We start from the raw sequence: 17,557 nt of genomic DNA, 5'->3' as shown, positions 1-17,557 counted from the left end.
CTTCCAGCAAGACAATTACATACTGCTAAAGCAACACTCGAGTGGATTAAGGGGAAACATTTACATGTCTTGGAATGGCCTAGTCAAAGCCCAGACCTCAATCCAATTGAGAATCTGTGGTATGACTTAAAGATTGCTGTACAATAGCAGGAACCCATCCAACTTGAAGGAGCTGGAGCAGTTTTGCCTTGAAGAATGGGAAAAATCCTAGTGGTTTCATTATAGAGCTTATAGAGACATATCCCAAGAGACTTGCAGCTGTAATTGCTGCAAAAGGTGGCTCTACAAAGTATTGACTTTGGGGGGTGAAACTTTTTCTGTTTTTTAGTTTGTTTCACAAAAAAAAATATTTTGCATCTTCAAAGTGGTAAGTATGTTGTGTAGATCAAATGATACAAACCCCCAAAAATCTATTTTAATTCCAGGTAGTAAGGTAACAAAATAGGAAAAATGCCAAGGGGTGAATACTTTCACAAGGCATTGTAAAGGTGATATCTGTTTTTTTTACATGACATTTGCAAACATTTCTAATAAACAGTTTTTGCTTTGTCATTAAGGGATAATGTGTTCAGTTGATGTGGGGGAAAAAACAATTTAATCAATTTTAAAATAAGGCTGTAACGTAACAAATTGTGGAAAAAGTCAAGTGGTCTGAATACTTTCCGAATGCACTATAGTTCCTGTGATTGTCTCTACTAGATAATGAGAGTAACATATGGTGAGTCCCATACTGCGTAGGTCTATTCCTATAAATGCACACCAATGTATGAATGTGTATCTATCATATATTTACTCAATGGGTGACTCAGTTTCAAAGATCCTGAGAAAAACTAATTGGTGTCATCAGGTTTAAACCATATCATAAAAACGTGTGGTTTTAACCACACTTTATACGGCTTAGTACTGTATCCTAGTATTTTCACTCTGGCAGGTGTGACTCTTATGCTCTGTCCTTGTGTCAGAGAACTTCTCAAGGTGAGAGAACCTGAGAGTTTTGGGCGGAAGGCGGAGGAGGAGGGTGCTTACCTGCGCATCGTCAATCAAGATGTCCTTGATGGCTGGCTGTCCCATGGGCTCCCCATTAACCATCCTGACATAGTGCACCTGGTACCCTCGGATCTGCCCGTGCTGCTTGGTGGGCATCGGCGAGCGCCAGATTACTTTTATTGACGTAGAGTTGACAGTCTCCACCTCGACTTTACGAGGCGGGCCGCTGGGAACTGGAGGAACACCATGGGATAAAAGAAAGGAGGTCAAGATTATAGAGAACCCCTTCTCCCCTTTTAATTTCTGGCCAACTCCAAAGAGCAAAATGCTGGGGTGAAAAAATCTACAAAAGGGGAGCATACGGCAACAAGCACTGTATGATATCAATATTTCAACAATGGCAAGGGAAAAGAAAAACAACCCCAAAAACAGGTCTGACAATTGACCTAATCTGGAAACATTCAAAAATGGGAGTAGTGGATTAAAAACATGGAATAAAAATGTGTTTGTTAAAATTGAAAAGAGGAGCCAAAGGGGATGCTTTAAAAGCTTGAAGCACCCTGCAAGAATTTTGGCTATGAAGCATGAAGAAAAAGTTAAATAAAATATATACTTTTAAAAATGTGTTGTTTTTTTGGCCAATTAAAAAAATAACCTTCCCTTTCCACTGTCCATAAATTCACATTTAGTCAAATTCATAAAAAAAATCTCACGTTTTTTTCTCATACAAAAAAAGACAGTTTGGGACTGGAAGTCAAAGGCCTGAAGTGCTTCAATGCAGGAGAAAATGCCATACCATATGTTGAAATTGAGTATTAGGGGATAAAGGCAGAAAAATACTGACAAAAAGTTAAATGAGCTTTACAAAAAAGTTAGGGCAGTCTGTTCAGTAAAAAAAAAGTTGCACAGAAGTGGTCCAAGTTAGTAAAAGTGGGCTCATAATGAGAGTTAGGAGTGTTGCCAACTTTGATAGAAGCAGGAGGAAGAAGAAGAGAGGGATGCTAAGTCAGAGGGACTGTTAATGCTGTTAGACAGTATCTGAAGGGGGTTAGAGGTTAGAGGGCAGACTGGATTTGCAACGGGGGCAGCGGTTTCAGAAAAACATACCATCCTCCTCGGTGCGGATGAGTTGTGGTAAGCTTTCAGGTCCTTCACCCACATCTGTGTGAGCAGTCACTGTCACACGGTATTCCGTCCATTTTTCCAAGTGTTCCAAGAGGTACTGGGAGCTTTCTGGAGGGATGTCGGATATTTTTCGGGTGGTGGTGTCCTCCCCTTCAGTGGCGGCGTATTGGACGGCATACTTAACTATGATCCCATTCTGTAAGTCCGTAGGAGGAGGCCGCCAACTTACCAGGATATTGGTGGAGCTGGGGCTAGAGCACTTGATATCCTGAGGTGGAGCTGAGGGCTCTGATTGGAGGAGTGGATAGGAAGAGGAGCAGGGTTTTGTTTGATTGGATCAACCATTTTAGTTGGGGTTTTGTTTGATTTTGTTTGTTTCGAGGAGGGGTTTCACAGGTAGGTTGAAGTTTTTTGGGGTTGGGATGATGGTGGTGGAAACGAACAAACAATAAAGAAAAGGGAAAGGGAAAATAAATATGACATGAGGACGAAGCACAAGCACTGAAACAATGTTTGCACAGAAGTGGTATCAAAAGTCAATGAGGTTTCACAATCAAGATGAGACAAAAGGCAAGACAAAAGACTAACACTTTTTCAAACAAGGTCAACTCAATGAATAAAAACACATACAATGAGGATGTATGGATGGGGTTGTCGTGAGATAATAGGACACCTTCACAATATGTAACCTACCTTTGTAAATGAAAAATGTGACATTCTTTCCTAAAAACTATTATCACTCTAGGGATTCATAACCAAGACTAAGCCTAAATTTCATATAAACTTATCAAATGACTGCTCAGTAAAAGTTCTCTTGATCACATAAAATCCTAATAAATTCCAACCAAATATCATACATTTGCCAAGCAGTTACCACAAATCCAAAAACATAAAGGTTGATGCTTAAACTCTAGCAAGGTGTAAAAAGTTGTATTGGTCACCAACCTTTCCGAAGCCTGTTGGTTTGTGGTAAAAGCCTGATCGTACAAAAGAGAACTTCCCAAGGTGATATGACTGACTTTTGAAAGTCTCAACACATTGGCATGCAGACATCTTTTCTTGATACCTCCCATCGCGTTAGGACTTTTTGAACTTAATACCTACCTGTTCTCTGCCTTTTTTTCTTGCACAGACCTCCGGTGTATTTTAAATATATTAAAAATAATATTTCAAATCAGTTTTTGAAATGAAATGTTCTATTTTCTAATAGTCAATACACTACTTGTTTGCACCTAGCTTTCAATTTGGTGCCCTGATCAATTTTGTCATTTCAATAAACCTGAGGTCTTATTGTGTGGAAAAACAGTAATTCTCTATCTTCAGTGATACTACTTGCTTTTGAGCTTTCTATGGAATTTGTAGTCCATCCAATTGTTTGTAAAAAAAAATAGTTAAGGGGTTGGCATTACCAATTATGCTACTGAGGAAAGGGAAACCCCTCTGACCTCCAGATAAAATGGGCAGAATTTTATTTCCATAGAAATCTCAGTCTCAATACGCAAATACTCTGACGTGGCTTACATGCAAAATCAAGAGACAAGGCTTCCAATAGCGGGATAACATGCACTTTTGTTAATCAAAAACAACAGACAGTCAGATAAATAGGAAATATATTTTTTATGAATAATTCAAAGCTCTATTTTTGGTTGGGATGTTTTGCACATCAAAGATGTTGAAGAGGAGTAGATTCTGTATATAGTTTGACCTTGTCTGTTGACTTCACAGGAGAGCCCTAGTGAACTCTGTCCATGTAGCCATTTCAAAGTTAATAGGTGCATTGTCAGGTAGACAACAAAACACACTGTTTCAGCTCCAATCATTGCAGAACTAACCCATTTTCAAGGTCATCCACCGCTTTCAATGACATTTATTTTTATAAAGAGTTATCAATCTCTTTCGATTACATTTATTTTTTATCATGTCATTGACCTGTTTTTGGCAAAAGGTATTGGAATTAGCGGATGTAATTCTAAATTGGCCAAGGTAGATGCGTTTGAAAATGTAAGAATGTATTTTCACTCCAAGGAGTTTCCACATCCAGTGGTAAACTGTCTGGCCAGAGCTGAGATATGGAAGAGGACCTACGTGTTTGAGGGGTTTCTGCGGAGATCTCATTGGTGTAGGCCCCGATACCGTGCTTACTGCGCGCGGCTAGCTGGAAAGTATAAGTAGTGAAGGGCTTCAAGTCCTTCAGAAGGTACGTGGTGGTAGGCTCAAAGCTGATGCGTTTCTGTTGAGAAAATGGTATGTCATCAGTTCAGGACTTCAAAAAAACGTGTACCATTGGACGTAAGATATATTTGGGCCAGTATAGCTGATTTTTGAATATGAAAAACCATTTACCTCCTCCTTGTCATCCCCCTTCTTGTACAGAAGTTCATATCCCATGATTTGATTGTCTTGTCCGGTCTGTGCTGGGGCTATCCACGATAGTAGTATGCTTGTTTCAGATTTGGCTTCCCCTTTGAAGTCGGTCGGTTGAGAAGGGACTGGGAAAGCAATACAAATACACATTTGGCCCACTAAACTAATGATACTCATTGCAACGCCCACCATACCGCTGCTAAATGTATTTCACGAGTGCTGCTGCGGCTATTTTTTACTACTAATAACATTAGCAGTAACTTGTTATTAATACATTATTACTATTACCTGTGATTGCAACTACCTGTTATTATTATGCAATTACTGTTATTTCCCTAAACAGACACAATTTCATCATATTGGATTAGAAAATAATTTAAGGAAAACAAGTTTAAATATATATGATTGGCAGTCTAAATTATGCTCAAGAACTATTCAAGTTCTCAAGTCTGATTTTATACTTAAGCAATAATACATGCGAGGCCATGTGTTATGAATTTTTTATCATGGCTGGGACGTGGTCATAGCCACAGGGCGAAACAGGGTGGGATAGACCACCACAGCCATGAAAATGTCATAACACATGGACTCGAGTGTATTATTGCTTTTATAAAATGGGTTACCAGCATTAAAAAAATCTAGATGAATTCCTAAACCATCAGTTTTTCAACTAAGTGCTATTTTAGGCATTCTCTGATCGTTAGTTCTATTCGTATTGAATGCCATGTAAAGCAAAACTACCCAAGCGCTGGATGATAGTTCCAGAACTTTGCAGGTTGCTATGACAAACAAAAATGAAATGTTTGCTATGGAGGCTCATTCCCCACTTGCTAACTAGCCAACTACACAGCTAACACAATCACTTCATACTGAAGCTGGAAAGATAGCTAACTAGCTGCATTTAATTTCGTTTTACCTGTCTCTCTATTTACTTTCCTTTGTATATATCAATAAAAATGATGCGGATTCATGATTTTGAGTGGCTGAGAAAAGCTGCCTGCCTGAATTTCAATATTACAACAATGTTGCAAATGTCGTAGATAATGTCTAGATACTTTTTACAGTGATCAAGTTTATAAGTTGCATGTCTGGGCAAATGAGACAGTGGATCTGTAAAAGTAGTAGTAGCAGTAGTACATTGCTAGGTAACGACTTAAACAATGGCACATTTTATGAATGTACTGGACATGTGTATATTGTGTAGTATATCACAGGCAGGATAGGCTCTAACAATAGGAATTCCAAACCACTTGTTGTATAATTAAGCAATAATGTCCAAGGGGGTGTGGTATACGGCCAATATACCACAGCTAAGGGCAGTTATTATAGCCCTTAGCCGTGGTATATTGGCAATATACCACAAACTCCCGAGGTGCCTTATTGCTTTTATAAACTGGTTACCAACGTAATTAGAGCAGTAAAAATACATGTTTTGTCATACCCGTGGTATATGGTCTGATATACCACGGCTGGCAAACAATCAGCATTCAGGCCTTGAACCACCTAGTTTATAATGTTTAATAAACTATGATTTTTGTCATTCAGAATGCCAAATGAAAATTGTTTGGCACTCAAGAGCAAGTGCGTGCCAAAAAGAGATTTCAAATGTGTTTACTGCTGTGGTCAGAAACAAGGATACTTTTATCTGAATAAAAAGACTGAGTGAGTGATGTGCTTTCCCAATTAGCCTGTTGATATTCTCTCCCTTGTAGAGTTAGATGATTTGTTTGTTTACTCATAACTCACAGATTGCGGATCTTCAGTTCCTACAAGATTTATAGCCCAACTCATATACAGTTAACATAATTGTCAATTTAAAGGCTTTTGTCCACAAAAACACACATAGGCCACACACAATCTTACCTCCCGTCTTGGCTATGATCTGGAGATCTGCAGAGAGAGGTCCATCACCCACGGACGTGTAGGCCAGGACCTTAATGTAATAGGTCTTGTTGGGGATGAGGCCCTGAATGGTGAGGAAGTTTGATCCACGCACTATCTGCTTCTCCCATGTGTTGACTTGCTGCGCAGAGTCCATGGTGTAGTAGACACGGTAGCCCATAATTTGCCCGTTGGCCTCCTCTGGTTCGTCCCAGTGGATAATAGCCGTGGTGGAGCTGAGCATACGACCCCTGACCTGCCTGGGCGCCGTGCTGGGTGCTTGCTCAGCCGTCTTGGCCTCGATGTCCTCGCTGGGCGGCCCACGCCCGATGTTGTTCACCGCCAGCACCCGGAACTCATAGTCCGAGTAAGGACTGAGGCCGCCCACGCTGTAGCGAGTGGTGGCCACGCCGTCGATCTCCTTGTATGTGTCTTCTGAGAACTTGGACTTGTGCTGGATGATGTAGTAGGAGACAGGCTCAGGGTTGCCTGAGTCCCACGTCAGCGTGATGCTCGTGGCCGTGCGCTCCGTTACCACGGGAATGCCGGGAGGCTTGGGCAATGCTGGAAAAACAAACAGATAACATATATATATATATATGTAAGGGATAATCAACGAGGGGCTATACGTTCTATGTATTTCAATCCAAGATGGCGTAGCAGTCAGACGTCTTTGTCCTTCATCTTGCCGTGTCCCATGTATAATTCTTTATCTATCTATCTTTTTCTTCACATATCTTTTAAAACTATTTTTCTAAACCTCAACTTCAAAATACTCTCCTGCAACTCGCCTCACCCAATGTCGTGTGGATCTGTTTTATTCTAAAGTATTTTTATTTACCTCCGAACCAGAATCCCCCAGCTAGTAGTCAGCTACCCACCGATAGTGTTCATCTGCTAACCGTTAGCTCAGAGAGCTCTCGCCAGTTTGTACAATGCGATTCAAACCAGAGCATACCGGACCTATTTTCTCTCCATATCCCCGGATTACTACCACAAGCGCTAAACCTTTTCACCTGGATCATCGCAGTTAGCTAGCTGCAATCCGAGTGACTACTCCTGGCTAATGTCACTGTCCCAAAGCAAGTACCAATTAACGGGGCGGCAGGGTAGCCTAGTGGTTAGAGCGTTGGACTAGGAACCGGAAGGTTGCAAGTTCAAACCCCCAAGCTGACAAGGTACAAATCTGTCGTTCTGCCCCTGAACAGGCTGTTCCTAGGCCGTCATTGAAAATAAGAATTTGTTCTTAACTGACTTGCCTAGTTAAATAAAGCTTAAATAAAAAAAATAAAAAAAAATAACCCGGAGCTAGCTCATGCTAGGCTCACCTCCCGGCTAGCTGAAAAGGCCCATCAGCCACTCCTGGGTTACAATACCCGGACCCCTTCTACTGCCGGTACGGGGCATGGAACGCTGACGATCCTTTACGACTGGATTACCGACATAATCTGCTTGAGGGTGTACTCAACTGGCTCCTACGTCGCGACGTCCCCTAAATGCCCATCTGCTAGCCTGCTAGCCGCGGCCCGCTAGCTGTCTAGAGCATATCGGACTGTTAGCTAATAGGCCCATCGGCCAATTTCTCGGGCCAGTTGCCAATTGGCCTGGGCCCCTTTTACCCGAAGCCCTGCTTATCCATCACGACTGGACTACAGCCCGAGGTTTCTTTTCCAATAGGCCCCTCCGTCGCAACGTCCCCTGAATGCCCATCTGCTAGCCTGCTAGCCGCGGCCCGCTAGCTGGCCACTATACCTATTTTGACAATTTGACTTGGACCCGTCTGCTACTCAGAACCCTACTAATCCATCATGACTGGTCTATCGACGTTACCGCACGAGGAGTCTAAAACAGACTTTCCTCCGTCGCGACTTCCCTCTAAGGCCCTTCTGCTAGCTTGCTATCCCCTGCCTGCTAACAGTCTGAATCGCCATGTCTCCAGCCAGCCCAACCACTCACTGGACCCCTATGATCACTTGGCTACGCATGCCTCTCCGTAATATCAATATGCCTTGTCCATTACTGTCCTGGTGAGTGATTATTGTCTTATTTCACTGTAGAGCGTCTAGACCTGCTAAATATGCCTTAACCAACCATTTAGTTCCACCTCCCACATATGCAGTGACATCACCTGGTTTAAACGTCTCTAGAGACAATATCTCTCTCATCATTACTCAATGCCTAGGCTTACCTCCAATGTACTCACATCCTATCATACCTTTGTCTGTACATTATGCCTTGAATCTATTCTATTGCGCCCAGAAACCTGCTTTTACTCTCTGTTCCGAAAATACTAGACAACCAGTTCTTATAGCCTTTAGCCGTACCCTTATCCTACTTCTCCTCTGGTGATGTAGAGGTTAATCCAGGCCCTGCAGTGCCTAGCTCCACTCCTATTCCCAGGTGCTCTCATTTGTTGACTTCTGTAACCATAAAAGCCTTGGTTTCATGCATGTTAACATTAGAAGCCTCCTCCCTAAGTTTGTTTTATTCAATGCTTTAGCCAACCCAGATGTCCTAGCCATGTCTGAATCCTGGCTTTGGAAGACCACCAAAAACCCTGACATTTACATCCCTATCTATAACATTTTCTGACAAGATAGAACTGCCAAAGGGAGCAGTGTTGCAATCTACTGCAGAGATAGCCTGCAGTGTTCTGTCTTACCATCCAGGTCTGTACCCAAACAATTCGAGCTTCTACTTCTAAAAATCCACCTTTCCAGAAACAAGTCTCTCACTGTTGCCGTTTGTTATTGACCACCCTCTGCCCCCAGCTGTGCCCTGGACACCATATGTGAATTGATTGCCCCCCATCGATCTTCAGAGCTCGTGCTGCTAGGTGACCTAAACTGGGACATGCTTAACACCCCGGTCATCCTACAGTCCAAGCTTGATGCCACCAGGTACTACCCCAAATCTGTAAACACGGGTACCGTCACAGATATCATCCTAACCAACTTTCCCTCCAAATACACCTCCAAATACACCTCTGTGATCTCAGCGATCACTGCCTCACTGCCTGCATCCGTAATGGGTCTGCGGTCAAACGACCACCCCTCATCACTGTCAAACGCTCCCTAAAACACTTCTGCGAGCAGGCCTTTCTAATCGACCTGGCCCGGGTATCCTGGAAGGATATTGACCTCATCCTGTCAGTAGAGGATTCCTGGTTATTCTTTAGAAGTGCCTTCCTCACCATCTTAAATAAGCATGCCCCATTAAAAAAATGTGAACCAGGAACAGATATGGCCGGTGGTTCTCTCCAGACCTGACTGCCCTTGACCAGCACAAAAACATCCTGTGGCGTTCTGCATTAGCATCGAATAGCCCCTGTGATATGCAACTTTTCAGGGAAGTTAGGAACCAATATACACAGGCAGTTAGGAAAGCTAAGTCTAGCTTTTTCAAGCAGAAATTTGCATCCTGTAGCACAAACTCAAAAAAGTTCTGGGACACTGTAAAGTCCATGGATAATAAGAGCACCTCCTCCCAGCTGCCCACTACACTGAGGTTAGGAAACACTGTCACCAATGATAAATCCACGATAAGAGAGAATGAGCATTTTTCTACGGCTGGCCATGCTTTTCACCTGGCTACCCCTACCCCGGTCAACAGCCCTGAAACCCCCACAGCATCTCACTCAAGCCTCCCCATTACTCCTTCACCCAAATCCACATAGCTGATGTTCTGAAAGAGCTGCAAAATCTGGACCCCTACAAATCAGCCGGGCTAGACAATTTGGACTCTCTCTTTCTAAAATTATCTGCCGAAATTGTTGCAACCCCTTTTACTAGCCTGTTAAACCTCTCTTTTGTATCTGCCGCGGTCATCCCCCTGTTACAGACCTATATCTATCCTACCCTGCCTTTCTAAGGTCTTCGAAAGCCAAGTTCACGAACAGATTACCGACCATTTAGAATCCCACCGTACCTTCTCCACTATGCAATCTGGTTTCAGAGCTGGTCATGGGTGTACCTCAGCCACGCTCAAGGTCCTAAACGATATCATAACCGCCATCGATAAGAGACATTACTGTGCAGCTGTATTCATCGACCTGGCCAAGGCTTTCGACTCTGTCAATCACCACATTCTTATTGGCAGACTCAACAGTCTTGGTTTCTCAAATGATTGCCTCGCCTAGTTCAACTACTTCTCTGATAGAGTTCAGTGTGTCAAATCAGAGGGCCTGTTGTCCGGACCTCTGGCAGTCTCTATGGGGGTGCCACAGGGTTCAATCCTCGGGCCGACTCTCTTCTCTGTATACATCAATGATGTCGCTGTTGCTGCTGGTGATTCTCTCATCCACCTCTATGCAGACGACACCATTCTGTATACCTCTGGCCCCTCTTTGGACACTCTGTTAACAAACCTCCAGACGAGCTTCAATGCCATACAATTCTTCCTTCTGTGGCCTCCAACTGCTCTTAAATACAAGTAAAACTAAATGCAACCGATCACTGCCCGCACCTGCCTGCCAGTCCATCCAGCATCACTACTCTGGACGGTTCTGACTTAGAATATGTGGACAACTACAAATACCTAGGTGTCTGGTTAGACTGTAAACTCTCCTTCCAGACTCACATTAAGCATCTCCAATCCAAAATTAAATTTAGAATCGGCTCCCTATTTCGCAACAAAGCATCCTTCACTCATGCTGCCAAACATACCCTCATAAAACTGACCATCCTACCGATCCTCGACTTCGGCGAATTCATTTACAAAATAGCTTCAAACACTCTACTCCGCAGATTTGATGCAGTCTATCACAGTGCCATCCGTTTTGTCACCAAAGCCCCATTTACTACCCACCACTGTGACCTGTACGCGCTCATTGGCTGGCCCTCGCTTTACTCGTCGCCAAACCCACTGGCTCCAGGTCATCTACAAGTCTCTGCTAGGTAAAGCCCCACCTTATCTCAGCTCACTTGTCACCATAGCAGCACCCACTCGTAGCACGCGCTCCAGCAGATATATCTCACTGGTCACCCCCAAAGCCAATTCCTCTTTTGGCCACCTTTCCTTCCAGTTCTCTGCTGCCAATGACTGGAACGAACTGCAAAAATCACTGAAGCTGTAGGCTCATCTCCCTCATTAGCTTTAAGCACCAGCTGTCAGAGTAGCTCACAGATCACTGCACCTGAACATAGCCCATCTGTAAATAGCCCATCCAACTACCTCATCCCCATACTGTATTTATTTATTTATCTTGCTTCTTTGCACCCCAGTATCTCTGCTTGCACATTCATCTTCTGCACATCTACCATTCCAGTGTTTAATTGCTATTTTGTAATTACTTCGCCACCAAGGCCTATTTTTTTCCTTACCTCCCTTATCCTACCTCATTTGCACACACTGTATTATTGACTGTATGTTTGTTTATTCCATGTGTAACTCTGTGTTTTTGTATGTGTCGAACTGCTTTGCTTTATCTTGGCCAGGTCGCAGTTGTAAATGAGAACTTGTTCTCAACCAGCCTACCTGGTTAAATAAAGGTGAAATAAAAATAAATATAAAATAAGGAATTATGTTTTATACCATGGCTATAATAAAACACATTTGCCACTAGAAATGGGTTCATTTGCCGGTAGAAATGGGTTCAACATCCACTGACGTAGCTACCAAGTTCACTAGATAGCAGTGGTAATGAAACAAACAGACTTGCTAGTTTAGCTAACTATACCATCAGTCCTAGATTGCTATTGTGAAAATCATGGTTAACAATAACAATACTGTTATCTATTTGACTTTTGCTTTCAAAAGCAACTCAAACAAAACATGTAAAAATGAACTATAGCCATTGAATTCAACCGTGCATGTATACTGTGCTTTATAGGGAAATAATGCAAGCCAATCAGAAAGGAGTATTCAACAAGGCCATGGTATAATTAAGTGATAATGCCAGAGAAGCCGGTGTTTGAAGGATATATTGGCACGGGTGTTGTTAGCCCCAGACGAAGTGAGGCTGTTCTGAGAGCAGAAGGGCAACTCAATATTAGGAAGGTGTCCTTAATGTTTCGTACACTCAGTGCATACATTTTTTACCTTGCATTAGTATGCCACATCAGTGCATTATAACCATATTTGAACTCTTGTTAAACAGGTAAAAGGCCAAAAGCCCTGGAAGCTTCTGTTAACCAGAGAATTCCAATGTGTATCTCTTAAATAATGTAGTGGGTTAATTTATTGCTTTAATACCTACACCAGTGACACGAGTCGAAAGATATGAGGGCGATGGACTCTCTTTATATGCCATCTCAATTGTAAAATTGGGGGAAGTTCCTGGCAGCCTTGGTTATATTGTGACTAATATCCCTCTGTTATGTCTGGGAGAAACAAAGCCGCATGTGTGTGCGTGTACTTCTGTGTGTTGGTGTGTGTACACGATGACGACAATCTGGAATCTCTCTCTCCCTGGTATGCATTGGAGGAGATGCTTACACTCTGATAAGTACCCTGCCTACTGAGAAGATCAAACAATACCCACTATGTTGCAAGCACGCACGCACGCACACACACCCACACACACACACACGAACACACAACCAACAGGGATATAGAGCTATAGGTTGTGAGATAAGCCTTTCACTGATTCTCAATCTAGCATCTAATCCACGGAGGCTGGCGTCAACACATCCCAGGCTTTAGGAACCCTCTTCCTGAGACCAACAATACGTGACAGAAAGAAGTAAACGTGCATTACCTTTCACTGTGATCTGCGCTACTGCCTCGATGACCCCCAGAGTGGACATGGCCACGCAGGTATAGTTGTTCGACTGGCGGACGTCAGTGAGCTCCAAAACGTTTCGTCCAATGGGCATGTCGTCCTCGGGCGTCAGGTCTTCGGCACCCAGCATCCATTTGACGTAGGGCATAGGGGAGCCCACCGCCACACAGGTGATGTTGACACTGCCTCCAGGCATGATCTCGTTGTCCGTGGGCGGGATGGAGAACCGCGGGGGTACCCGGCGCACTGCAAAAGACAAAAGGCAATGGTAACAACTCGTACAAACCGCACAAGGCCAAGGTTTCCCATCAACGGCCGAGAAAAAAAGAGACTCATAAGTTTACAGCATACAGACGGATAACAAAATATTTGTTATATATATATATAAGTTATATATATATATAACTTGCCCGAAATGTAACTTTTATATCTAACGTAATATATTTAACACGGTCCAGGCCTCAAAGATGGGACTAGCTACGGACTAATGATTACACAAACACCATGCACAAATGATACCATCCATACAGACATAAAGAGAACAGCACAGAGGAACTGGAGCGTCGACAGCATGGCAGAGTGAAGTGTACAAGAGAACAACTTCAATGCTGCGTTCTTCCAGTTGATGTGAAGTAAATGTGCCGCGTCACATTCTCACATCACACATACTACGTCCCGTGGTGGGAACACATCCAACTACGGTACATGGAATAGAGTGCAACTCTGCTTCTCAGATCAAAAAAGTGGATACACATTCCAAAATAACCATGTTCGAGTATAAACAACAAGAAAAAACATATCCAAATTTGATATTGAAAAGAAAATGAAAAGAAACAGCATCCATTATGAGGTAAAAGGTTGGAGCTTGTCATGGTGGCTTGGACTCTCTGTCATGCACACAAGCACATAGCTGGCTTAGAGAGGCAACCATGTTTGGTGAATGGGAAGGAGAGAGGAGGATTGAGAGGGAAAAAAAAATAGTAACAAAAAAAGACAGATATCAAACATGGGGAGGACGGTTAGAGTTAGGCTGGCAGGAGGGAGGTAAAGGTTTAGGCTGGCAGCGTTGGGTTTCTGGGAAATTAACACCACTGGCTATTATTAAGCTAGAGTTGCTAGGGCAGGACGAATTTACAGTGTCACTGGACAGATTAGGGGAAGTGCAACAGTATGACAGGACAGGACAGGACAGATAGGCAGAGGCAACTCAACACAAACCACACCGATTTCTGAGGTTTAACCAAGTTAGTTAACCACATACGATTCAAACACACCATATAGGGTAAGCATATTTAAGGGACAGGGGCTGGGGCAGATACAGAGGGGGAATGGGTTTGGATTTTAAAACATGTCTAGTGAGTAATTTGATTAAAGGAATGAAGTCAGTGTTACTGCTTATATTACTCAGAATGAATATAAGTCCCAATATGCCGATCTCCTTTGATACGCAGATGCGTAATGGTGGCAGAATTTGGGGGATGCCGTTTGCTCTTCCATGCACCTTGGAAAGATGAATCACTCAGGTGCTTTGGCGGTGAACCTCGGTCATACTAATAAAGGGTGAAACACTCCCATCGTCCCAATCACTTTTAATTCAAATTTAACAATATCTTCTCAAATATGGGGCACAAAAATGCCTTGACTAATGTAATGGCAAGAGCCATTGGGTTTTCCCGCAGTATGTGGTCATTAATATACATTAACGTGATGTGATATTAAACTGAGCGCTAGCTAAAATAACATTGTTTGCTAATAGCATTGTTTGCTAAAGCTAAAAGCCTGCATCTACATGTAGAATTAGCTAATGTGTTCAACCGCCATCACATTTAATACAGCACATTCTGCTAAGCAGATTGTGCCTTTCCAGAGAGAAGGAATCTCAGAAACTACTACTTGCATTATTAAATACAAGTTTTCACTCGCTTCATATTTAATTAATATCCAATTGGATCCTGCTCCCCCATGACATAATGTTATCATACTAATTTGAATATCATTACATTTGTCAAGTCTTACAGCTAATGCTCCAAATACATCATTCTTTCATGAAAGCCTCTGTAGGAAAAATCCTTTGCAGAGGCAGCGTACATCTCACAAGGCTAACAGCTGAGCGCTAAACCTCGCCACTGATTATAACAAAGGGGAATTTAGCTTATAGCTTTTAAAACATGTCTTTCTCTGAGACTATGATGAAGAGCAACAGAGGGAAAATGTGCATCCAGTCTTAGCTAGGCAGGCCGCAGAGCGTGGCAGCGCTTCATTCCAGGAGCCTGCAGTGATTTAGGACACCCTTCCAGCTCCGGTGCTGCGGCTCATGTTGCCCCTGAGCTTTTTTGTGCCGCCTGCCATTGTCACGCCGTTGGCCTGAGTAACCAAGCAGGAACACTGACAAGCTAAGGACACCGATGGGCAAGGGGCAGGGGTGGGGCTGAGAGCGGGGGGGGGATCTCTAGCTTGAGCATAAACAGGTCACCATGCAAATACTCCCCGAAGATGCAAATATTATTCCACACCCTCCCACCGCCCCAAAGATGCACATTTCCTCCCACGACATGCACCACTTTTTGGACAGTCAAGCATCGTAGCCAAGACCAAGGGCATTCTTCATGGAAAAGGTGAACTGAGAAACTCAGCAGAAACAACAGTAGTAATACAAGGCTATCGGTAATATAAATGATAATGAACCAAGAAGAGAACAAAATGAGAGAGAAAAATGTATTTGATTTGTATTCTTGAGAATTGTGTTTTTGGACGGTTGCAATAAATTAGTTTCTTTAGTTTCAGTTTTGTATAAAAGTAAAAACACACCAACCTTCTCGCAGCTCTGAGGGATGTAGGGGGTTTGATGCAGAACACAATGAAATGAGGAAAGGAGAAGGAAACAAGGGAGACACAGAGAGAGTAAAAAGGCCATGTTCAAGGTGTTGAAACTGCTACTTAAAATGTGAAGGACTTCCTGTCACATGGGGACAGGGAGTCCGCTGCATTGCCCTCACACCCTGGTTTAGAGGCAGAGGTCCTGTAGCACCAATTAAATATGTTAAGCATTTTGAGGGCTGAAATCATTTTCTATGTTTAGCATATCATATAATCCTGTCCCAGTCATGTGGTTGGCTTATATCGAGGATTAACATGCTATAGGTAGGTTGGGTTTTACATACAAATGTTCTGCATGTTGAAAAGGTGAGCAATACAAAAAGTAATAATATGATATCCAGAAAGATATCTCTGTGCATTTATTTGGTCAATATCCACTTTAAGTTTGTTCCAAAATCAATTAGTTCATTATTCAGTATTCTAGGTATTGTCATTGATTGTGTTTTAAATTGATGATCCGTGATGACACTGCAAACCACAAGGCTCGGACAGAATCATAGATCTTAGTTTTTTTAAAAGAAGAATACCTACAGCTGCCAGTGAAAATATTCATACAAAATTGATGAAAAACTACTCTATTTAATATGAAAAAAATTATATCCATTACGTTTAACAACTGATCTATATGAAAAGCTAACAATGGACAGGGCATCACATAAAACCTTAATTTTATCAGTAGAGAATTTATTTTAAAAAAACACACAATAACATTTATTCCACTGGCCTTCAACTATGTAATGTGACTTTCACATAGACAGTTTGTGACAATTGGAATAAAGATTTGTAATAGCACAAGAAGGTGATATGAAAGCCAGAATACATAGTGTTACCTATCAATGTATTATCACTTATAAGAACATGAGCAAATACGTGTCTGTTCTGATGCTATCAACACTAGCATAGACATTAAAGATGTTGCAATTTTTCAACCCGCCGTTAAAATGAAAGATTTAATGATAACTACATACAATTATTATTTAATATAATCTCAGCACTTTTAATACTGTATTGACAAAGAGAGATGAGTTAAAGGTGTCCTTCCAATGTTGCTCAAAAGAGAAGAGAAACAGAAAGATCAGAGAGGATCCGCTACTATGAATAGAGGGGATTGGTGGAGGGATTGTCCACCCATTTCCCCTCAAGGTACATTTAGGAGTAAAAGTCAATTAGTAGGTAAACACACCAAGCAGTGAAGTCATTGGAGTTAGACTTAGGAAACAGAACAGAAAAACACAAAACAGAACACACAGGTTCAAATCAGTGCAGGTAGGTCTAATAGAACAAAACAGCCATACTTACAAGTACCTCACTGGACATGGACCTCTGGACTGGATCAGTAACTCCAGCACCCAAAATTACCCAGTTTCATCACCAGTTGTACTATAATATACTGTACCATAATATACCACTTAAATGTTTTTCTTCCAAAGATGAATACCGTTGTTGTTTGATCATTGCTTTCCTACCTCTAACATATAGATTGGCGGGGGCAGAATAGCGGGTTCCATCGTTGTTAGTGGCGACGCACTCATACTTCCCCTGGTCGGACTCTTCGCTCTGCTCAATCTGGAGGGCCCCTGCGTGGGAATAGAAGATATGTGC

At 42.4% G+C, this 17,557-nt stretch overlaps 1 protein-coding gene across 7 annotated transcripts in view; it reads right to left on the bottom strand.

Moving 5' to 3' along the window:
- LOC139378982 (receptor-type tyrosine-protein phosphatase delta-like) overlaps positions 1-17,557 on the bottom strand; it is a 579,926-nt gene that overhangs the window by 62,625 nt on the left and 499,744 nt on the right. For 5 of the 7 annotated variants that reach the window (XM_071121647.1, XM_071121649.1, XM_071121646.1 and 2 more), the window contains 7 exons: positions 17,422-17,532; positions 13,055-13,324; positions 6,340-6,921; positions 4,456-4,601; positions 4,198-4,342; positions 2,095-2,400; positions 1,027-1,220 (listed from right to left, as the gene is read on the bottom strand). In XM_071121647.1, coding sequence (XP_070977748.1) covers positions 1,027-1,220; positions 2,095-2,400; positions 4,198-4,342; positions 4,456-4,601; positions 6,340-6,921; positions 13,055-13,324; positions 17,422-17,532 — 1,754 coding nt within the window. The remainder of the gene's footprint in view (positions 1-1,026; positions 1,221-2,094; positions 2,401-4,197; positions 4,343-4,455; positions 4,602-6,339; positions 6,922-13,054; positions 13,325-17,421; positions 17,533-17,557) is intronic. The other 2 variants (XM_071121651.1, XM_071121652.1) reach the window with 1 other exon arrangement.

The sequence above is a fragment of the Oncorhynchus clarkii genome, chromosome 21 (assembly GCF_045791955.1).
Source record: "Oncorhynchus clarkii lewisi isolate Uvic-CL-2024 chromosome 21, UVic_Ocla_1.0, whole genome shotgun sequence".
Lineage (NCBI taxonomy): Eukaryota > Metazoa > Chordata > Actinopteri > Salmoniformes > Salmonidae > Oncorhynchus > Oncorhynchus clarkii.
The sequence above is the reverse complement of the archived record's forward strand: the minus strand, read 5'-3'. Positions and strand labels throughout refer to the sequence as shown.